The sequence below is a fragment of the Taudactylus pleione genome, unplaced genomic scaffold (assembly GCF_031769625.1).
Source record: "Taudactylus pleione unplaced genomic scaffold, aTauple2 ptg000318l, whole genome shotgun sequence".
Classification (NCBI taxonomy): domain Eukaryota; kingdom Metazoa; phylum Chordata; class Amphibia; order Anura; family Myobatrachidae; genus Taudactylus; species Taudactylus pleione.
Genome location: NW_028284719.1, coordinates 1,371,859 through 1,396,421, shown reverse-complemented (window position 1 = coordinate 1,396,421; position 24,563 = coordinate 1,371,859). Strand labels below are relative to the sequence as shown.

Sequence of the window (24,563 nt, the reverse complement as noted above, 5' to 3'; positions counted from 1 at the left end):
AGGAATAGGGGGAGACATAGGAGATGGGGAGACGGGGACGGGAGAGATGCAGAGGGAGACAGACGGGAGAGGGGAAGAGGGAGAGAGGGAGAGGGGGAGACAGAGATGGGAGAGGGGGAGAGAGAGAGAGAGGAAGGGGGGGAGAGGGAGACAGACAGGAGAGGGGGAGAGAGAGAGAGAGACGGGAGGGGGAGAGTGAGATGGGAGACGGAAGAGGGGGAGGCGGGAGAGGGGGAGACAGACAGGAAGGGGGAGAGGCGGAGAGGGAAATGGGAGGGAGGGAGAGAGAGAGACAGAGACGGGAGGGGGAGATGGATGGGGGAGAGGGAGACAGAGATACTACATGCTGCACACCCCCCCAAATGACATAGCACATGCTGCGCGTGCACCCCCCCAGACCCCAACACTGCACCCCGCACAACTGACATTTACACATGCTGCTCACCCCCCCCTTCCCCCTGCTTCCCCCGTGGAGGTGTAGTTACCTGTTGAAGCTGCAAGCAGCACAGCACATCTCCCTGCTGTGCGCTTGCCTCATGATCCTGCCCAGTCAGTGCCCAGTTCGGAGGGCAGGCGCGGCAGACGGGGCGGGCGCGGCAGATGGGAGTGGACAGCCTGGCCCCAACCACCGGACAGGCTGACACGTGCAGCCAGCAGCAGGACGCGGAGGCCGGTCTCAGCCGGCGTCCGGACTCTTCAGTGCGGCTGTGTGCATGGCCCTGGTGGTGGCAGTACAACCTCCCGTACCTCGTCGGACTCAGCAAGAAGGTTTCAGGAACGCGCGGCCGCGTCATGACGCAGCATGATGACGTCACTGCGTCATGACGCGGTCGCGCATTCGTGCAATCTGTTTACTGAGCAAGGCACCGCCCGGGAGGTTGTACTGCCGAGTGAGCCTGTGCTCAGCCAAAGCGGCCCATTTGGCCATCGACCCTTCTGGCATTTGCAAGTATATTAGCAAGTATAGACAGAACTCCTTGGACCAGTAAAGAACAACAGTGACAAAGACGTGAGAGTTCCCCTGTCTGTAATACAAGATGTATTCTAGCTCCCATAAGCTCTACAATGTCCATGGGATGGATTCAAGAAAGTTTCTGGACACTTATTATTCTGATAACCCTGAAATGGTCTTTGGAGATGAATCTATAAAATTTCCCATGGAGAAACTTCATCATGTTTTCAGTGTGGGTATGTATACTACACTTTATCTTACCAGTAATATAAAGTTTTTCTTTATTTGGTTTCTTTGTCAAATGGAAAAGGTATGTTTTATATTTGTCTATACTTTAAGTTAGCAGTTCAACTAACACTACTTATTTTATGTCCTATATGATTAGTTGTGAAAGTGATGCAATGCCTATGAAACAGTCAATGTACTGTAGACAGAACATGCCAGTGTAAATATGGAGTAATTTGTCACTGAATCACTACTGTAAACCTGATCACTAAAATACAACTGTATGGGACATATTTATTAAACGATACTTGTGGGATATCCCAGAAAATTAACTGTTTTCGGAGGATACCCATACATTTTAAGGATTTCCAGCAATGAACATGAAGAGACCACAGCAGACGTACCTGATATATGTTGAGATTCCCCCATTTCTTACAAGCTACCATAGGTTTTATTATAATATTTACCAAGTTCCGGAATGCAAAACATTCCAGAGCTTACCCATATTGCAAATTTTACTGAAGAGGGATCCTAGAGATCCTTCTCCAATGATGCATGAAGAAAATATAAGCAGCGCTATAGTGGTGTAAATTAATCACAAATACATATGGGTAAAATACCTTATTTATTAAAAAATATATAATATATTCTATTAATCAACCTATAATCATAAGCATCCTGTACAAAAATTAATTGCATACAGTGTACATACGAATTACATCAACCAATATGTATAGCAATCTGTGTGTGAATATATAAAAAAATCTATTCATAGTTGGCTCAATGATTTGTTAAGTTCAGTCCAGAGCAACGTGAGAAAAAGAAAACAGAAAGCAGTATTTGCTAGTAAATATGTAAGTAAAATGATTGATGGAGCCGGCTTGCGACCTGCCGTGTGCTCCAATACAGTCACTCACCGCCGGTATCCAACCACTGTGGTGTAATAAAGGGGCAAACGGAGCTGGCTTGCGGCCTGCCAGATGACACTCCCATACGATTGTATCCCGATACCTCCGGTATACACTCTCACTGGTCTCCAGATATTGAGATGTATAGTAATGAGGGGGCCAGCAGAGCTGGATTGCGACCTGCCAAATTAAGCTCCGATGCGACTAAGACCCCCCTCATGTCTCATGAATACTGGATCTCTATTGAGCGGAATGTAGCGTAACATCAGGGGTGCAACAACATGCAAATAATTATGCTCCTGAGTGCTAGATAACAGCACACCAGTGTGTATACTGTCATGGATAGCAGCAGGTGGGAATAATGAATTTCCCAAGCACACCTCCTGACAGGTTTCTTCCGACAAACTGATATTTTCAAAGAAAATAGGTGCATGCTGGGTGTCCTCTAAAATGCACTTAAATATGCTCCATAGTAGGTTTGATGATTAACACCTGAGTGGTGTAATTAGCTCTCAGCAAATATGCTGTGTTGATTGCACTTGCACAATGCATACTAAGGCCCGTATTCAATTTGAGGCGAAAAGTCCAGACTTTTCGCCTGCTGGACTTTTCGCCTCCTTTGCCTGTTTTCCAGGTGAAAAAGTATCGCGCGTGTGCCCGCTATTCCCCGTATTCAATTCCGAAGTAGGCGAAATCGGGAACAGGCGAAACTTTGATCGGCGAAAAAATACGGGAATTTTCGGGAAATAATTGTAGGACCCCCTAAAGATGTCCAGACCTGGGGGATCACTATGGGTACCACTGTTTTTGCCTGCAAAAGAAAGTCGGGTATTTAAATAGCTGCGGCAGGTGTTTTTTCCCGACTTTGAAGAAGTGATGCAGAAGAGCACTTAGCTTTTTTTATCATTTTTAAAAGTGGTCCCATCAAATTTGGGGTACCTGAAAATGGGCACTAGCATATTTTTAAGTCCCTAAACTAGTTTTTAAAAGATTCTGCAAAAAATTACCTGCTGCTAATAGCCTATTCTGAAAACACCTGCTGCATACTTACAGAATACCCCTGAACCTATTTTGGTATTTTTAAACACTTCCCTATTTTTTTTTTGTCCCCAAAATTTTAAATGTTTTTTTTTGGATGTCCCAATTTTTGGGGGGGATTTTTTTTGCACATTTCATTTTAAGGGGGCATTCCCAAGGGTGCAGGCAATTTTTTGTATGCCTGCACCCCTAAACCCCAATTATGCACTTTTTTTCACCTGCTAAAGGCAAGTGAAAAATTATCCCCGCTTTTTTACATTGACTTTTTGCACCATCTATGGAAAAAAATGGGAATTTTCGGGAAATGTGCCTGGGACCCCCTAAAGATGTCCAAACATGGGGATCACTATGGGTACCCCCATTTTTACATACTGAAGGAAGTCGGGGTTTGTAATAGCCGCGGCAGTTGAATATTTGCGGCTAAGAAGAAGTAGTGAAGAATAGCACTTAGGAATAGTTATTTTTCAAAAAAAAATCTATCAAATTTGGGGTACATGAAAATGGGGTAAGCATATTTTTAAGTCCCTAAAGTGCGTTTTGAAAATTCTTCAAAAATGCACCTGCCGCTATCACCGGCATTGAAGAAAATACCTGCCGCATACTTCCTACCCCCTCTGGATTACATTTAACTATTTTAGAAGTGGTTTTTCATGTTTATTTTTTTTTCACCCAAAAATTAAAAAAAATGTTGGGGTGTCCCGATTTTTTTAAAAAACTTTTTTTGACACAGATCATTTTAAGGGGGTATTCCCAAGGGTGCAGGCTACTTTTTTTAAGCCTGCACCCCTAAACCCCAACTCTGCACTTTTTTTGCCAGCTAAAGGCTGGCGAATATTTATCCCCATTTTTTTACATTGACTTTTCGCACCAGAGAAAAGTCAATATAATTGAATACGGGGATAATTGAAAAAGGCAAAACAAATGGCCATAGAGGACCAGGTTCGCACCAAAGGTGCCCCCCCCACACTTGGCACTCCTCGAAGTCACCCATGTAGAGGTTTGCATAACTCTGCGCGAACCTGGTCCCCATGGCCATTCCCATCACCTGTAAATAATGGACACCATCAAACAAAAAGTGATTGTGGTTGAGAATAAATGTAATAGAATCCAAAATAAATTTCTGGTGCAAATGTGTTAAATCACTACATGTTTCCAATATTTTAGCTATGCTCTCCAAACACTACGCATATGGGATATTGGAATACAATGATTCTACATCAAGTGTCAAAAACGTATATCTTTCTTTCCAAATAATATTGTTAAGAAGATTCAGCATATGTGTTGAATCTCTAATATATGATTTCAATTTAATTACAAATGGCTATAAAAAAGAATCAACATAGTGAGAAAGACTGGAAGTGAGGGACCCACACCCAGAAATAATAGGTCTCCAAGCATGTATATACTGATGACCATACTTGCGCATCAGCCGCGGGGCACCCGAACCAGGAATCAGACTGATAGCATATTCTATGACTTTGCTTCCAGCTCTTCATTGGAACAGGATCTTCTTGGCGCCTATGTCCCGGCAAGAGCTTCTTACTACATTTTTGTGAAAATTTTCACATCTGCATTAAAAGTACGGATTGTGATAAATTGGGTCCTATGCAAGAGTGGTGTAGCTGGAAGTTGGCAGTGTAATCACACTGCCTTATGACAAAGACCATATGCATCCTATCATATATAACTAGTTTGCTATATCTTGCACACATTGTCCAGTCAAGCTTATAATACATTTCCTGTTACATAGTGCTCATGTAGCATTATTTTAAATAGAAAAGTGAGAAATTCATGTAGTGTGTCATGCTCTGGACTTTTAAAACCACTTTCTTACATCTGTGGTGTTTGTCCCAGCTAGAAATCCCTGAACGCTCAGCCCTATAAGTTCCATTTCCTCACTAGCCCAAATTGCCAGTTCAACATTGCTTCTGTTGAAGTTACAGCTCTGTGCTGAGCTCCCAGGTACTTTGTATCTGTATGGACCCAGTCCATCCAAATCCAGTTCCAGTCTGGTATATGCAAGTCTCCATCTACCTCAATGTTCCAGTCTGATCTATTTAGAGACTTGCTTATAGTTACATCATCAGTTCCAGTCTGATATCTACACCTTGGGTTCCAATCCGATATCTACAACATCGTTAACAGTCCGATATCAACATCATTAGTTTCAGTTCAACATCTACATCATCAGTTCCAATCCAATATTTAAAACATCAGTTCCAGTTTGACAGCTACCTCATTGGTTCCAATCCAAAATCTACAACAATTCCATTCCGATATCCTACCATCAGTTTCTACCCAAAGTCCAGTTAACCATCCATTCAGCTCTTGTTACTGCATCACTACCTCGATCAGGGGTGGGCAATAAGTGGCCCTCCAGCTGTTGTTGACCTACAAATCCCAGCATGCATTGCTACACATTTAGCATGGCCAAATAGCGAAACTGTGGCAGGGCATGCTGGGATGTGTAGGTTTACACCATCTGGGGGGCCGCTTATTGTCCACCCCTAACCTGGATGGTCTCATCTTCTACTGTTCCAGTTCAATAAAGTTATCTTGTTCCTGTTCGAGCCTTTGGGCTAACCACTACCAGCAGTTTCACTGCCTCCTCTTTTCTCTCAATCCATGATAAAGAGATGGATCAAGCCTCCCAGATTCATACACTCTTCACTAGTCCTTGCTTCAGCCTCACATGCCTACCCAAGCCAACCCCAACCCTCAGGCCTGACACAGTGGTTCTCACCTGGTTCTCATATACCAAGTAAAATATTCTAAAGGTACCTACCAATGGATAATGAAGTAGTAAGGTACAGTAGAGTACTTTAGAATAAGTGACCTACTTACTATATAAGGTACAGTATCTGAATATAGTTGTGAAGAAAGAATCAGATATCTGGTCTCTTACTATGTCACAGATCACATCGGGAGCAGAATAAAACTTCTTACAAGTAATAGTCTGTCTGCACACAACTACTCTGTATAACTTTTACCTTTCAAAATCAATTGTAAAAGGGGACCCAGGCAGGAGGGATATTATGTTAAACTCTGACTGTCCACCACGTCCAACTGTACCATTATTATTGCATGGGTTAAATGTGTAACTCCAATATTATTTATTTAATTGATTAGCATAATCATTGATTTAAGTGCCATTGATGATGTTTCTTTTGAAAAGTTTTGTAAAGTTTACTGCTGAGGATTGTTAATCAATGTTCACATATTTTGGCACAGGGGTGGCCCCTAATACCCGACATAAGATGCTGTCATTCTGTCTATTTCAAAAACAATTTACATCCCTCATACATTTAAGCAGTAATAAGAGCAGTTGGATGTTATTATGTATTCATAAAATTCCATTTTAGATGATTTGTGGAATTGATGTTAAATAATATTTTAAAATTTTAGATATAGAATGTGGTCAAGCACTTCTAAATTGTAACCAAAGCAGCTTTCTTAAACAAAATAAATTGTCTTAAATTATGTGTGGTAACAGAAAGCGCTATAAATTAAGTGTAATAAATACAATAAATATGTCTAATATAATAGCAAAAAAATAAATAAATGTTAAATGAAAAAAATATATATTTATATATATAAAAATAAATAAAAAAAATAAATAAAATAAATGTGTAAAAAATGTTGTAATCAATGTAATCTTTCCCTGCAGGTCACATTACTGGAGAAATTGTGATTGACATCAGTTCTGGTCCCTTTGTTCACCATCTCCAATCAGCTTGTGAATTTTTCAAAGACATCTATGTACTGAAGTGCACTGAGGAATGCACTATGGAGCTCAACAGATGGGTGAACACACGTACAGGAGCATTTGATTGGAATCACGCATCATCATATGCTACACAGCTAGAAGGAAAATAGTTAAGTTTCTGCACAAATACCTTTATCTACTCACAGTAATTACACATTGAGCCCTTTACTAATGTGTTACACACCAAAAATAAAACAATGAGCCCTCATAGTTTAATGCACTTGGAAAAGTTTTTGGTTGTATGACTAATAAGTTAATTACACAGATCCCTGGTAATAGAAAATCCCTGTTTATATGGACACTTAAGGAAATGTTGCACTCACAACTGTCTAAACTTAAATGTATAAATAACTTCATTACTAAGAGTATTAATGGAAATTTGTCTAAGTTGCATTTATCTATCAGCAGGAATGGCTATTAATTTTAGAATGTGGACTCCTTATAATAAATATAGGCTTTTGATGTAATGTGTTGTTGAAAGGGGCTTTTTAAATCTTATATAGGTTAATAATACAATATGGGCATAGAGATGGACACATGCGGTATGCAGGGTATGTGCCTGCAAATCCATTTGGCAGCCCCAAACTGTACCTAAAGCATCTCTCCCCCTGCATTTTAGATGGCTACCTTGATAGAGGCAGCCTCCTTTTGAATCCAAGATGGATGATTCAAAAGGAGGTATTTCACATTGACCATCTTGGAAGCAAAATGATTCTGCCATTTCCCTGGGAACTGGCTGAGATGCGATGGAGGAGTCCACAGGAGGGCCAACACCCAGCTAATCAGGAAGTATTTTATGTCCCCAGTGGGTGGTAGCAATTTTGATCTGTGTCCCATGGGGTAGGGGGGGTAGTGTGGTGGTCTATATGCTCATGGGAGGGTCAGGAGCAGTATTTCCACTTTTGGCCTATCTATAATCTGATGGTTATGTTATTCTGATACCTGTCTGTCCAGATACATATAGAAGTGATACAGACACTCATTACTTGTATTGCTGACTGCAGTATATATGTATGCTCAAGCCTGAGTACTACTATTCGATGGTCATATTATTCTGATATTAATCTGTCCAGACAGAGCCACTCACTAAATGCCACCTTTAACACTGGGAATTGTGTATGGTATGTCATGGCATTTAAGGGGCACACAAATGCTGTCTCTATAATATAATGGTTACATTATTCTGATACTTGTCTGTCCGAAAATATAATGGTTACATAGACACCATGTGGTTACGCATCACTTTATTGATCATAAAATATCCTTAAAGAATGTTGTAAAACAATAATTTTTAATGATTATACAATGGAGAGAATATATAATTATTTTCCAGTATAATTTTTTTCAAATAAGCATTATGTTTAGAAAACAGTATTTACTTAACTAAGAATATTTCACCTCTTTGTTTCATGTCTGAACATGAGAATTGTTTCTTCATGTCCTATATGTTATTGCTCGTTTTTCTTAAATAACTAAGTAAAAGTTAAGTTTTAAATTTTTTTATCTCATCTACTAGTCTGCCCACAATAACAGTACTTTCCTTTACTTGTTACCACAGCCAACAATAACTTTTTCAGCAATTTGTGCTACAGTAGCTCTTCGGTGGGATCAGACCAGATGAGCTAGCTTTTGTTGCCCACAAGTCACAACAGTCCAGGATTCATACAAGCAGCTAAACGTTTAAGATGCCAAAAGTGGGTAGACAAAGTTAAAAGAACAGGTTATACAAAAAAGTGTAGTCTACCAATTTTGGGCAAGTGTCCCATGATTCACTATGCTCTTCCAATTTGCCATACAGAGCAGCATTGAAGATGTTTGGGGCAAAGAGAATGGTGGGGAAGCATATTTGACATGGAAATATAGAGAAGATCATACCTTATGTCTTATGTGTTATCCCAAAGATCTCCTTGTAAAATATTTTCCCCCACCATTCTCCTCTTGATAGTAATGACAGGGGAACCCAAGCACTGCTCTTGTACACCTATGCTTTAAGGGGCTGATTCTCAATTGGACATAGCCAAGGCCATCTGTGTGTCTTTTGCAGGTCACACATCTGTCACTTTATGCTAATGCCTTACCAATCCTTTGCCTGGTGTACAGTTGTGAAAGTGCAAGGGCTGAGAATACAAGAGATACCTCCCTATATGTGACCAGTCCGCCCAGTGGTGTCACAAAGGGGGTGCGGGCCGCACCTGGGTGTCACTTGCTGTTGGTGACACCCGCCAAGGTGCAGACTCCCCCTCAGTGACAGGAGCTGGGTGCTGCACTGTATAATTAAGTGCAGCATTCGGCTCCTGACACTGTGAGGGAGCCGGCTGGCACTGCACACACCTCTGGCTCCCTGCCCCCCCGTAATAATGGGACCACGGTGGTTTGGTCGCAAGGCCATGCCCCTTTCCAGCCATGCCACGCCCCTTCCCACAATATCACACCCCCTTTTTAGCAAAGCATTCCTCCCTGCCCCAGGTGACACCATGGGGAGGGACGCCAATGAGTCCACCCTGTAAATAAATGAAATAATCCTGCTGCACAAAATGAAAACTTATTACTTGTAAAACTCACACTTAGCAAAGGACATCCTCAACCACCAATCTTTCCAATTAGAAGATGGACATGTTTAATTCCCACCGACTTTCATGTCTAAAAAATAATCTGTTCATGGATCTACATTGGCACATTTGAACAAAACAAGTGCATACAGCTTTATCAATGGCGGACCTGCACTTTTATACTTTTTAAATGTATTGTCCTTTGTGTTTGTATTTTTCAGTGGCCAGCATGAGGAGAAAGAAATAAGGCTGAAGACAGCAATAAAACAGATTGTGAAATGTGACCTTAAAAAGGAAAATATAACAGACCCGGTGGTGCTACCACCAGCAGACTGTGTCATCAGTGGAATATTACTAGATTTTATCAGCAGAGACCATGATGACTATGTAGGAATTCTGAGGAAACTCACAAAGTTTGTAAGACCTGGAGGACACCTGATATTAGTTGGGATTTTGAATGCAACTTATTTCACTGTTGGGCAGGACAGATTTTATGTATTTAAATATGATGAGGAATATGCAAGAAAGGTTCTCACAAGTGAAGGATTTATCATTGATCACTGTGATGTGTACAGAAGAAAGTCAGTGAGTGACCTCACTGACTTTGAGTCAGTTATTTTCATAACAGCTCACAAAGAGATCTAGGGCTGGGAGGAAATTGTATCTGACAAAAATTACTGATCGTCATATCAATTTGCTAATGTGAAGCCTTTAGAAAGGAATTTAAGAATGCTATAGAACTGAAAATGTGTGTTAAAATGACCACAATTATATTCATTTCTGAAATTGAATTTTAAAAAAGTCTTAGATTAAAATTTTGATGTAGAGTTGTGATAACTTGATAGTTCTGGATTACTTACAAACCTTATTTGTTATAAAGAGTACTGAAATAATTCACACAAATACAGAGTCTAAAATAAATGACAAGGCTTTTACTTAAAGACAGCTTAATCAAACGTATATTTTGCCAATGCAGACTTACAACAACTTTTAAAATAAATTTGAGACACCCAGTACAGAATAGCAGGATAGCAGTCAGTCAATACTTCATACATACGTAACGGCAATGACATCCCCGACCCTCGTTCTGTGCTCTCTCCTCTGTTCTCAGACTGCTCCCCCCTCCCTCTTTCTCTGGTCATATTTATACCTTAATTTTGTTTATAATTTCAATTAATTCAATTAGTCCAATTAATCTAATTAATATTTGTATGTACTAGGTCCTCATTGGTCATCAGTGCTTTAGACATAATATTGACATTATTCTGTGTTACCATGTAGAAATCTGACATGATCGCCCATTTAGCCTTCATTTTCTTTATTGCAGTCAATTGCTATCTCGGTTAGCTTATTTGTTTATATAATAACTGAGACTTGCTGTCAGCTATTCTCTGCATGTTAAAACTTATACATTTTAAACCTATAATTCTTATTGCTAAAACAATGTCTATACCAGTTTAATCTATACATATCTCCGCAGTTAATCACACCTGCAGAGAAATAAAACACTAATCTCTACACACTTTTTAATACATCATTTAACATACTTTTAGCTAAAATATAAAACAAAATGGCTGCCACATCAGACACACACTTGCCTACTTTAGAGAGGAAAGGGAAGGCCTTTTCCTCTCTAGGCCTGGGGCCATTCGACAAGTGCGGCTTTCCACAACTCGCACAACAATATATATTTTCAATTATTTCTATATGCTCTAAAGTGCAGTGCAGGAAAATAAAGTTACATAAGCATGCATATATTTGTGAGATGCTGAAGGAATATGTATGTCCACATATTCCTGTTTTAACAGTTCCATCCTCTGAACATTCTTCATAACTCCGAAGAAAGTTCATATCGCTCATAAATTGGATCGTTTGATTTCTTCTTAATGCATTGGAAAACCTTCTTGAAACTAGGGATGTGCGCTGGACCATTTTTGCCGGATTTGGATTTGGTTCTAATTCGTCGTCCGGCTTTGGATTTGGATTTGCCAAACTGCGGTGACTGGCTTTGGATTTGGATTTGGATTTTTTTACAAAAATTGACATAAAAAGCTAAAGTTACATAAATTGGTCTTTTTTTTCTTCCTAGAGTATTATTAACCTCAATAACATTAATTTCCAGTCAATTTAGACCATATCACAGCTTATAATATTGTTTTCAACATTATTGGCCAAAGGTTGCAGTGAGTTGACTGGTTATTAAGCGACAAAGCAGCGGCACAACGACACAGACACCACAATATAAAGCACATCTATGACACATTGCCACACAGCAGTGGAAGAAATGAAAAGTAGTGCACCCACCCAGTGGGGTACGGCCAGCAGAGTCACAGTACTTGTTTACATAGTGGGCTATGGCCCAAGGAGTCACAGTGCACAATCTTATTCACATTACACCGCACATAGGGCCTGATTCACATTACACCATAAAGTAGTGTCTCTTATTTATGTTACGACACACAGTAGTGCCCCTTTTACACAATGCTCACAGTAGTGACCCTTTTACACAATGCCCACAGTAGTGGTGTCCCTTACACAATGCCCCCAGCAGTGGTGCCGCCTATGCAGTCCCCTTAGTAGTAGGGTCCCCTATGCAGTGCCCCCAGTAGAATGCCCCCCAGTAGTATGCCCCCCCAGTAGTATGCCCCCCATTAGCATGCCCCCCAGGAGTATGCCCCCCATTAGCAGCCCCCCCAGTAGTATGGCCCCCCAGTAGTATGGCCCCCCAGTAGTAGGCTGCCCCAGTAGTAGCCCACCAGTAGTATTCCCCCCCAGTAGTATGCCCCCCCCCAAGTAGCATTGTCCCCCCAGTAGTATGCCCCCCCAGTAGTATGGCCCCCCCAGTAGCAGGCCCCTCAGTAGTAGGCCCCCCAGTAGTAGCCCCCCTCAGTAGCAGGCCCCCCAGTAGTAGGCTGCCCCAGTAGCAGCACCCCCAGTAGTATGCCCCACTCCAGTAGTATGGCCCCCCCAGTAGCAGGCCCCTCAGTAGTATGGCCCCCCCAGTAGCAGACCCCCCCCCCAGTAGCAGGCCCCCCCAGTAGTATGGCCCCCCCACACCCCCAGTAGCAGACCCCCCCCAGTAGCGCCCCCGGCCCTTACACAAGTAAAAAAAATAAAAATAAAAACTTACCTGTTACCCCGCTCCCGCACTGTCCGCTCTGCTGTCATGAGTCTGTGTGACTCTCATTGGCTGCTGTAACAAACACACAGCTGCCGCTGGCGGCTGTGTGTTTGTGTCTGTGTAGGGCAGACCGCTATCACAGCGCTTTGCCCTACACAATAGGAGCCCTGATGTCGGATTCTCTAGTGAGAATCCGACATCAGGCGGCCGCCGTTCGGCCCGCAACGGGGATCCGAGTCAGGCGGTGAACACCCGAACAGGGTTCGGGTGGACTCGGATCCCCAATGTTCAGAGCGGTTCGGATTCCACAGAATCCGAACCGCTCATCTCTACTTGAAACATTTCACTAATATATAGAAAATCAACAACATTATTATAACAAAAAATCTTAACCTTCCCAATGTGTGCATAATATAGATTAACCAATTTCCCACCTATGCGAACCAGGTACTGGGGTTCAACCAGGTGAACCAGCTGTCGGGAATCACACCGTCATGTTTATTTCATTCAGCAAATTCATTTTTAACCCGAGTAACTTCATTCAACCTTTATTTTATTATTTCTTCTGCATCAGAAGAATTTGTGATGTATGTACAACACTTTGGGCCTGATTCAGAGTTGGGAATAGAGAGAGACATCTCTCTCAACTGATCATCTTGGTGAAACCATGCTGCACTGCAGGGGGGGCAGATTTAAACTGTGCAGAGAGATTTAGATTTGGGAGGGAGGTGTCCAAACTGACATCTAAATTGTAGATTAATAATAAAGCTGTGCAGTATTTGTGGGCTACATGTAAAAGCAGCCAGTATTTACCCTACATGCAAAAAACAATTATGTATTTACACCCCTTGCATTGCAACATGGTTTGTCCAGGTACACAGTTAAGTGCTATCTCTCTCTCTATTCCCAACTCTGAATCAGGCCCTTTAACCCATATACTGTTTGAAAAGTAACACAATATCCTGAGGTTGAGGCTGTAAGGTAGTCTGTGCTGCATTAATTCAGTGTTTTATTGCTTGAAGCTCTCTTTCCACAAATCCAAAAGTATATGTCCATGATACTGCTTATTCATTCTCTTAATTCCTGTATCATTCTTTGATTTGCATGTATTCCCCATGTACCAAATGTTATTATGTTTCCAAATCCCAAACCAACCTTATAACCTTGGGACAGTGTAAAGAGGTGCTTGTACTTTTCATATACCATTTGTATCTCTATTATTTTTTTGTTCTTACACAGTAATTATTTCATACATGTTTCTTTTAGATCTTTATGGTATATTACCACTGCATAAGTTACCAATGTTCTTATAGACATATTCCAAAATAATTCACCCGTAACCATTTATAAGCCCTATGTCCGCACACATAATATATCCCCTGTGGTAGTAACATGTTTAATCAGACAATATGTTTGAAAAAGTATCATAAGGAACATTACAACGGGCACCCTTTTCATCCATACTTATCACATTTTGCAATACGATGACTGTATGTTTTATTGTACCCCTACATTCCTTCTGTCATTACACATTTTATTAATTAATTCACACATTCTTCATTATTACGGTTTGTGTATTTAATGATCTCTAAAAGAGACTTTCCCCTATCAAGTTTAGTTCTGTAAGGTCCTCTTTGTAAGATTGTGTTAGAAACACTGGTTTCCAAATAAGTCCCTTCAGCTCCTATACCAATTTGTTAATACACATGATGTTGTCCTGATCATACAGTACCTTGGATACCCTTGTTAATTTTAAACGTAGGGAACCTGTGACATTATAAGGTTCAACTGTGTGAGTTCCACATAGTGAGTGAAGTGTTGTTTGATTTAAATGCAATGAGATAGACATTAACACAACATTCCCTGAATGACATGATGACTACATACCCAACAATCAATTTTATTGTTCTTCCTATGAGCTCATTATAAGTGTCCAGGGAAGAAGTGTCAGTTTGTACAGAGGTGCTGTCTTTGTATACACCTCTTCTCTGGTTTAAACCACAATATTCATATATACATTTGGGAATTGTGAGGCAAACCTCCACACCTTTTACTCATCGTAATGGCTCTTCTTTTCCCGATACTTCACCAGATGTATATTATACCCAGTACCAGTATATGAGTCCTTATTTACCTGTATTTTGTTACTTCTATATATTTCTTTTTCAAACCTTCTAAATTATTTTTACATATGATCTATTGAGATTTTTTTCACCTTGGTCTTCTGACCATCCACTGATCCATACCTATACCTGGGAGTATCAGTAATAAAATGAGTGTGTGTGTGTGTGTCTTTTATAGCTCTTAATGTGATTTGTACTCTATCCCTTATGATCATGGACTTCAAAACATGAGTGGAGTTCACCATTATGACCTCGGCAGTACCCCTAGGATAACTCTCCACACCGTCCTCATCAGTCCTTGACAGCCCTCATTCACTAGAAAAAATAAAAAGTTTAAAATCAATGGATACACAGAGACTGGACCACCAATAGCCATCTTTCTTTTTCTTTGCCCACAATCCACAGGAACACCACTAAGAATACCCCTCAATTCTGTGATCCTTATCTTGGTCTGAACTGTGGCTCTGATCAGGCCCATCATCAAATAAGTTAGTTAGATTTAAGTCACAGTCAATGTCTGTATCTGTGTCTTCTCTTGCTTCAACTGACCTCACCACCAGGTCAGAAACCTTCTTGCAGTGAGATGCGTAAATCCAATTGTTCTTTTCAGCTACTCTTAAGGAAGTCGAGGTTGTTAGCAGGACCTGGGATGGGCTTTGCCATCGATCTACGAGACAACCAGAAAGTAAGAAATTTCTCACCACTACATAGTCTCCAGACTGGGCTCCATGACAAGGTCCCTCTGGGAGTCCCTTCATAAGCTTTCCTTGCTTTTCTTGTAAAGTTTTCAGATGCCTTGAGAATTGTATAACATAGTCCGTAGTTAAATCATATGACAGTGACAAGTCTGTTGCTGGACTAACAATGAGGATAGGCAGTTTTCCAAAAAGTAGCTAATAAGGGGACAGGTTAAGTGGCTGCTTTGGAGTGGTGCGAATGCTATACAAGACTAAAGGTAAAGCCTCCAGCCAACTTGTACTCTCCACACCCATCTTAGATAACTTGTACTTAATGTTAGTGTTTACACATTAACTTTTGCTTGTTATACCCATATATTGACACATTGCTTGGAAAACCTTCCCTGTAAAATATGTAACTCTATCACTTTTAATAACACATACCATATCTGGGCACAAATTCCTGCAACAGTTTCTTTGCTGTGAATGATGCTGTACATGATGACAGATTCCTGTGACAACATCCTAGTAACTTCCTCAGGAAACTGAAGTACTCACAAACAATAAATGTTTAGGCAAATGCAAGGTATCCAGGACTCATTGAACCTGCTATTGATAGTGAGATTAGTTGCAGGAAGGACACGGTCATCAGTAATGGTCATCAATTGAATCAACTGAATCAGATTGAACAGTTCACTTCTGGGTAATGGTCATCAACAAATTGTTGATTAGAATAAGCAAGCAAAGCTATAGCAGTACGCTGAGGCATTAAATCAGCATCATCAGAGACAATAGTCTGTGAGGTACAAATCTTGGTATTGTTGATTAGAATATGCAAACATAGCTCAGGCAGTACATCAGTATCATCATCAGAGACCACAGTCTTTGAGGAACAAATCTTGAATCAAACAAAATAAAAAAACAAAACAGGAGAATGAAACAACATTTCTGTAAGAAGGAAGTAAGAGGGTTTGGGGAAGGAGCTGCGAGGGCAGGGAAGGATGAAGGAGGAAAGAGCTGTGAGGGCAGGGAAGGAAGTAGAAGGAAAGAGCTGTGAGGGCATGGAAGGATGAAGGAGGAAAGAGCTGTGAGGGCAGGGAAGGATGAAGGAGGAAAGAGCTGTGAGGGCAGGGAAGGAAGAAGAAGGAAAGAGCTGTGAGGGCAGGGAAGGAAGAAGAAGGAAAGAGCTGTGAGGGCAGGGAAGGAAGAAGAAGAAAAGAGCTGTGAGGGCAGGGAAGGAAGAAGAAGGAAAGAGCTGTGAGGGCAGGGAAGGAAGAAGAAGGAAAGATCTGTGAGGGCAGGGAAGGAAGAAGGAGGAAAGAGCTATGAGGGCCAAGGGAGAAGAAGGAGGAAAGAGCTTTGATGGCAGGGAAGGAAGAAGGAAAGAGCTGTGATGGCAGGGAAGGAAGAAGAAGGAAAGAGCTTTGAGAGCAGGGAAGGAAGAAGAAGGAAAGAGCTGTGAGGGCAGGGAAGGAAGAAGAAGGAAAGAGCTGTGATGGCAGGGAAGGAAGGAGGAAAGAGCTGTGAGGGCAGGGGAGGAAGGAGGAAAGAGCTGTGAGGGCAGAGGGAGAAGAAGGAGGAAAGAGCTTTGAGGGAAGGGAAGGAAGAAAGAGCTTTAAGGGCAGGGAAGGAAGGAGGAAAGAGCTTTGAGGGCAGGGAAGGAAGGAGGATAGAGCTTTGAGGGCCGGGAAGGAAGGAGGAAAGAGCTTTGAGGGCAGGGGGTGCCGTTGGCTGACTGCCATCCCGCACTGCAGGTGTCATTGTGTAGCTTGTTGTTGCCACACTGAGAAATTACAATTGTTTGACTCTATTTTTGGCCAATTTGGATAAAATAATTGTTGCTTTAAAAACTTCTAAAACAGACAAATTAAATGTGCCAGACATTGGGAAAGGTTCTGGTGACCATTTTGGATAGTTCACATTTATAAACAAATTTCACACTCTCATCACCATACTTGTCTTTCATAATCACATATGCATTTTTTATTATCCCTAGATCCCGCATTGTGCTATCTTCATTCCCCATTCTCTCTAAACATTTTTTTTTTAAATAACTTGGGGCTTGATTCAGACTTATTCGCTAGTTGCGGCCGTTCACTCCCAGCGTATGGAAATTAAGCTAAATGACCTCAAGGCATCAGCTTGCACTGCAAGACATAAGCAAGCCCACTTTGTCTTGGTGAGCGATCACTTTGTGTTTATAGATGCCCACCAGCCTGTCTTTAGCTGCCCACTAGCGTACATCATCTCCAGGAAGTATATACAACCATCGGTACATCTAGAACCATCGGATCAGACCACAGCACTTGCGGTTGACTGTAACCTATCGCAAGAACTGTGAGCAGTTCTGTGTAAATATCTCCCAGGTGACATGTACTATGACGCTGTCTGTTAATTATGCATGCCTCTGAAATGGCGATGAAACACTCTGGCACGCCTGCATCCACAACTCCACTCCCCCGTTACTTCTGGCTTGCCCCTGTTACCATCCACATATGGCCTCTCCTGTCACTCATTCCACTGGGCTGTCTTGGCAGGGTGAGCGAGCACATTCCGATCACTGGTACTAGTTTGCGCACACGCACTGCGAACTACACGCATGCGCACATTAGCGAACATCGTCTGCAATGAGTGGCCGCTTGCTAGTGAACGGGTTTGAATAAGGTCCTTGTTTAACCCCCTAACTCATGGCAACTCAGTCGATGCCATACACAAGAGACTTTTTTTTGTCTGCTGCAAAATAAAACTCCTTTTTTTTTTCCTTTTTTCAAACAGCTAGTCTCCTGTCTTTGAAATGGGAACACTCTCTCTAGTCTCAAAGAAGTTTTACACTTGCAATGAGAAACATAACATTCTTTCTAAGTATAAGATTGTTAGTGGGATACTATACAATTGTGGTAACCTACCCGTGTATCATTTACCGTTTCACCAAACCAATTCCTTCACCTTCATTCAAACAACCCTTACCATCCAGGTGCTTCATACACCCTTCCCCCGTACTCTGTAGCTTTATTGCAGCCTACAGTCAACCACTTCAGCACATTCAAATCACTTGCTCATACCCTCTATATTACTTACATAAAACTCTCTTAAATCCAATACAAATACTTGGACAGTGTTGCCCTTTAAAAAAAACAAATGGGATTAACTTTCTTCCACTTTAAAATTGTGACACATCTGTCAAAATAAAAACAAAAAAAACCTACCCTTTGTTATCTGCCCTCATTATCAGATCAACACCTTCACCCCGCCTGTAACTCATTATCAGATATCTGCAAATTCTTTCCACACTATATAGCCATGGCAGTGGACTTCACTTATTTGTCTATAATATTACCCCTGCAACTCAAATAAACATATCTCTCTACACACACCTTTCATAAAAGATATTAAAGAAATCCAAAAACACCTATGTCACCAATGCATATCACCCCAACCACTAAATAATTGCTTAATAGCAACAAAAAAAACCTAAACGTGTTTCTGTCACAAAAAAACAATATTTCAATTTACTTTCACTAATTAGTGGAAAAACAAAATCAGCCTCCAACAATGTTATTGAACTTTAAACATCAAAAGTCCAATCCCTCAAATTCTAGAATAAACAACTCAAGGTTACATATATCATAAAATATCAGCAGAAACTGATTTATTATTAGACTGTCCACTAGATCTAACAGAGCAAAATACAAACAGCTAAAACACATCTACCTTGACCACCCAATCAGGGGTTTCCACCAAACGAAAAGAAGGGGAAGAAGGAAAGGTGAGAGAAAGTATGTGCAACCTTATTTTAATGGATCATTCACACATATTACATACACTGCTATCTATGACCTTGCAGTGTGTGGTTTTTTTTTCACTTGTGACAGAGGACCTATTCTAATCCCAACTCCGAGCGGCAGCCAGAAGCAATACTCAGGTAGGATTCTTACCAGAAGCTACTGCCGTGAAGGTCAGTTACATATATGCACACATGTACACACCTTTCTCCTGTGTTACATATACTGCTATTTTATGGCCTTATTTTGTGCGGTGACCCAGGACCTATTCTAATCCTAACTCCGAGTGGCAGCCAGAAGTGATACTCAGGTAGGATTCTTACCAGAAGCTACTGCCATGAAGGTGAGTCACAAACATGCACACACCTCTCACACAAAACAAAAAAACTGGTTTGCACAGTTTTTATTTATTTCAGAATGAGCAGAAAAGAGACAGAAGATATCAATGCAATTATTTGATACTTACAAGTTCAAGACACTCTACTCACAAGAAATTATTATAACATAAAAGTCTGTCCAATATCTGACAGATAATGCAATCCCTCAACCACAAAATAACCATCCATTAATAATTTCAGAAATCAACATATCAACAAAAGAATAATGCAAAGACAATCACTCAATTAGCAAATTTAGAGAATACCAATATTTTACACTTAACGTATTTCAGTGGAAGGAGGGGAAAAAACAACACACAACAGAATAACTTTTCTTATCTACCGGCACACTGCCCAGACTGAGAAGGGGGAGAGAAGAAGAAAAAACACACACTCAGCTCACAGCACAAATCTTCTGAAAAGCTGCAAAACTACACTTATTATAATCACACTATTAAAATAAGGGGGAAAAACTTACTAAACTTCAAATAAGAGGAACAAAACCAGAACACTCAATTAATATAAGCAGAGTTTGACTTACCACTCCATCAGAGACCAAGGGAGGAGAGGGGAGGAAAAAAAACAATACTGCACTTAAGAAAAAATAAATTGATAAATAAAACAGCTTACCACCCGTGCAGACTCAATCGCTCTCTCTCTCCCTCCCTCCCTGAGAGTTTTTAGAGTTTACTTGCGAGAACCAGTTCCATTTTCAGATGGTGCCGGTTCTCATAGTCCTGCTTCTTCCTAAGGGAACGAGGTCCGAGGTTGCGAAGTGGGGTACCTCTGTAGCAGTGTTAAGGAATTTCAGGAACAGCTGCATTTCTGGAGCAGTTGTCCCCACACTGGAGCAATATTGAATCGTCTGGTACTTAAGTATCTGCCAGTTGGATGCTTATTTATCAGGGGCCAGATAGCATCCATTGATGGACATTCCCCTAACTAACCATTTTTAGAATACACATGAGCTTCTTTGTGCACATTTTGATCAATTTGATCAATATATATGAATATATTGTTCTTCAATCTACAAATTCCTAAACACATTATTTGATGTGAAACCAATAAAGACTTTTGAAATTTTAGTGTAATCTATGATCTTAAATGTGCACCACATGCAACACTCTTCTTGCTCTTTTTGTTTTTTGTCTGTACATGTTTTGGAATAAAGTGAGTGGTGCTACCTCAGTTAACTAAATAAAGGACATTGCACTACCATTGCCATGGAGTAAAATACAAATAATTTCTCAATAAATAAATACTATTATAAAGCAGTGGATCACTATAGATACTGAGTTCAGATCAGAGGTGCAAATATATACTACACTTGAAGTAAAAATAGTACAAATACTGATGTGGAATTACCACAGATTAGCCTGGGATCACTGCATTTTGGCATAAAGTTTTCTACATCTTTAGAAAACGTTCAGATATTCCCACTGTTTGCAAATTTTTGCTTTTCAATTCTACATCATCCCTATCTCTAAATACAAGAAATCCCTTCTTAAACATTTGAACAATGCCAATAAGGGTTGATCCCAATGCACTGGAAATCACCACGTGTCCCACCAATTCAGGAGTAGCTCCACCATATTGATTTTGTTATGGGTATGGTAGACATTTCCTTTCCAGCCCTTTTCATGGACTCCAAATTATCCCAACCTGGTTGTAGTGGGTGATTTTACTGGTACTGACCAGCACATAGGGAACTTCCCTTTTCTTCCTCTCTCCCCTCATATTTATTACATTCTGTTTCTTTACTGTTTGAGTGATGGATGTTTTATTTTGTGTTCTGCTATTTTTTTTTCTTCTATTGTTTAAGTGTTAAAAATTGTACCTATTTTTCCATATATTGTCTATGTTGATACCTTTCAGGTATCCTTTCTCTGTTTTACTTTAGTTTATATATAACTTCATTATTAAGAGTATTAATGGAAATTTGTCTAAAGTTGCATTTATCTATCAGCAGGAATGGCTATTATTTTTGGAATGTGGACTCCTTATAATAAATATAGGCTTTTGATGTAATGTGTTGTTGAAAGGGGCTTTTCAAATCTTATATAGGCTAATAATACAGGCGATATGCAGGGTATGTGCCTGCAAATCCCTTTGGCAGCCCCAAACTGTACCCAAAGCATCTCTCCCCTGCATTTTAGATGGCTACCTTGATAAAGGCAGCCTCCTTTTGAATCCAAGATGGATGATTCAAAAGGAGGTATTTCACATCGATCATCTTCGAAGTAAAATGATTCTGCCATTTCCCTGGAAACCGGCAGAGGTGTGATGGAGGAGTCCACAGGAGGGACCAACACCCAGCCAATCAGGAAGTATTTTATGTCCCCGGTGGGTGGTAGCAATTGGCGTCTGCATCCCATGGGGGAGGGGGGGTAGTGTGGTGGTCTATATGCTGGTGGGAGGGTCAGAAGCAGTCTTTCCACTTTTAGAATATCTATAATCTGATGGTTATGTTATTCTGATACCTGTCTGTCCAGATACAGATACATAGAAGTGGTACAGACACTCATTACTTGTATTGCTGACTGCAGTATATATGTATGCTCAAGCCTGATTCCTACATTTATAATTTGATGGTCATATTATTCGGATACTAATTTGTCCAGACACAGCCACTCACTAACTGCCACCTTTAACACTGGGAATTGTGTATGGTATGGCATTTAAGGGGCACACAAATGCTGTCTCTATAATTTGATGGTTACATAATTCTGATACTTGTCTGTTCGAAAACATAATGGTTACATAGACACCATGTGGTTACACATCACTTTATTGATCATAAAATATCATTGAAGAATACTGTAAAACAATAATTTTTAATGATTATACAATTGAGAGAATATATAATTATTTTACAGTATAATTTTTTTCAAATAAGCATTATGTTTAGAAAACAGTATTTATTTAACTAAGAAAATTTCACCTCTTTGTTTCATGTCTGAACATGAGAATTGTTTCTTTATGTTCTATATGTTATTGCTTGATTTTCTTAAATAAAAGTAAAGTTTTAAATTTTTTATCTCATCTTCTAGTCTGCCCACAATAACAGTACTTTCCTTTACTTGTTTTGAGCCTTTCTAGCACAGCCAACATTAAATTTTTCAGCAATTCGTGCTACAGTAGCTCTTCTGTGGGATCAGACCAGATGAGCTAGCTTTTGCTCCCCACAAGTCACAACAATCCAGGAATCATATAAGCAGCTCAAAACTTAAGACGCCAAAAGCAGGTAGACAAAGTTAAAAGAACAGGTTGTACAATAAATTGTAGTCTACCAAATGTACTGTCCCAATTTTGGGCAAGTGTCCCATGATTCACTATGTTCTTCCATTTTGCCATACAAAGCAGCATAGAAGATGTTTGGGGCAAAGAGAATGGTGGGGAAGCATATTTGACATGGGACTATAGAGAAGGTCATACAGTATGTCTCATGTGTTATCGCAAAGATTTCCTTGTAAAATATTTTCACCCACCATTCTCCTCTTGATAGTAATGACAGGGGAACCCTAGCACTGCTCTTGTACACCTATGCTTTAAGGGGCTGATTCTCAATTGGACATAGCCAAGGCCATCTGTGTGTCTTTTGCAGGTCACACATCTGTCACTTTATGCTAATGCCTCTACAATTCTTTGCCTGGTGTACAGCTGTGAATGTGCAAGGGCTGAGAATACAAGAGATGCTTCCCTATATGTGACCAGGCCACAAGGGGGGTGCGGGCCACACCCGGGTGTCACTCGCTGATGGTGACACCCGCCAAGGTGCAGACTCCCCCTCAGTGACAGGAGCCAGGTGCTGCACTGTATAATTAAGTGCAGCACTCGGCTCATGACACTGTGAGGGAGCCGGCCAGCACTGCATACACCTCCGGCACGGCACACACCTCCGGCACCCTGCCCCCCAGTAATAACGGTATCACGTCGGTTTGGTTGGGAGGCCATGCCCCCTTCCAGCCATGCCACGCCCCTTCCCTCAATATCACGCCCCCTTTTTAGCAAAGCATTCCTCCCCACCCCAGGTGACACCATGGGGAGGGACGCCAATGAGTCCACCCTGTAAATAAATGAAATAATCCTGCTGTACAAAATGAAAACTTATAACTTGTAAAGCTCACACTTAGCAAAGGACATCCTCAACCACCGATCTTTCCTATTAGAAGATGGACATGTTTAATTCCCACCGACTTTCTCGTCTAAAAAATAATCTGTTCATCCATCTACATTGGCACATTTGTACAAAACAAGTGCATACAGCTTTATCAATGGCGGACCTGCACTTTTATACTTTTAAAATGTATTTTCCTTTGTGTTTGTATTTTTCAGTGGCCAGCATGAGGAGAAAGAAATAAGGCTGAAGACAACAATAAAACAGATTGTGAAATGTGACCTTAAAAAGGAAAATATCACAGACCTGGTAGTACTACCACCAGCAGACTGTGTCATCAGTGGAATATTACTAGATTTTATCAGCAGAGACCAAGATGACTATGTAGGAATTCTGAGGAAACTCACAAAGTTTGTAAGACCTGGAGGACACCTGATATTAGTTGGGATTTTGAATGCAACTTATTTCATGGTTGGGCAGGACAGATTTTATGTATTTAAATATGATGAGGAATATGCAAGAAAGGTTCTCACAAGTGAAGGATTTATCATTGATCACTGTGATTTGTACAGAAGTCAGTGAGTGACCTCACTGATTTTGAGTCAGTTATATTCATAACAGCTCACAAAGAGATCTAGGGCTGGGAGAAAATTGTATCTGAGAAAAATGACTGATCTTCATATCAATTTGCTAATGTGAAGCCTTTAGAAAGGAATTTAAGAATGCTATAGAACTGAAAATGTGTGTTAAAATGAACACAATTATATTAATTTCTGAAATTTAATTTTAAAAAGGTCTTAGATTAAAATTTTGATGTAGAGTTGGTTATAAGTGCAATTGCTTAATGTTATTTTTTGCTAAACATATCTGAAACTTGCAGTTTTTATGCTTTTGTAGGAAGATGAGGGTTGTTCATCCATACGGTAAG

At 40.6% G+C, this 24,563-nt stretch overlaps 1 protein-coding gene across 2 annotated transcripts; it reads left to right on the top strand.

The window, feature by feature from the left end:
* The first annotated feature begins 1,037 nt into the window (after positions 1–1,037).
* LOC148509615 (indolethylamine N-methyltransferase-like) lies at positions 1,038–10,083 on the top strand. Of its 2 annotated transcripts, none has more exons than XM_088442880.1 (3): positions 1,038–1,188; positions 6,791–6,973; positions 9,644–10,083. In XM_088442880.1, the coding sequence occupies exons 1-3, from the start codon at positions 1,038–1,040 to the stop codon at positions 10,081–10,083; spliced, it is 774 nt and encodes a 257-aa protein (XP_088299006.1). The 2 variants fall into 2 exon arrangements, with proteins under 2 accessions (XP_088299006.1, XP_088299005.1); XM_088442879.1 differs by having other exon boundaries at positions 6,791–6,998; positions 9,660–10,083.
* The last annotated feature ends 14,480 nt before the right edge of the window (positions 10,084–24,563 follow it).

Coding starts and splice junctions, on each gene's coding strand:
- LOC148509615 (XM_088442879.1), top strand. CDS start 1,038: ATGTATTCTAGCTCCCATAAGCTCTACAATGTCCATGGGATGGATTCA. Junction 1,189..6,790: donor TCATCATGTTTTCAGTGTGG/GTATGTATACTA, acceptor CTTTCCCTGCAG/GTCACATTACTGGAGAAATT. Junction 6,999..9,659: donor ACACAGCTAGAAGGAAAATA/GTTAAGTTTCTG, acceptor TGTATTTTTCAG/TGGCCAGCATGAGGAGAAAG.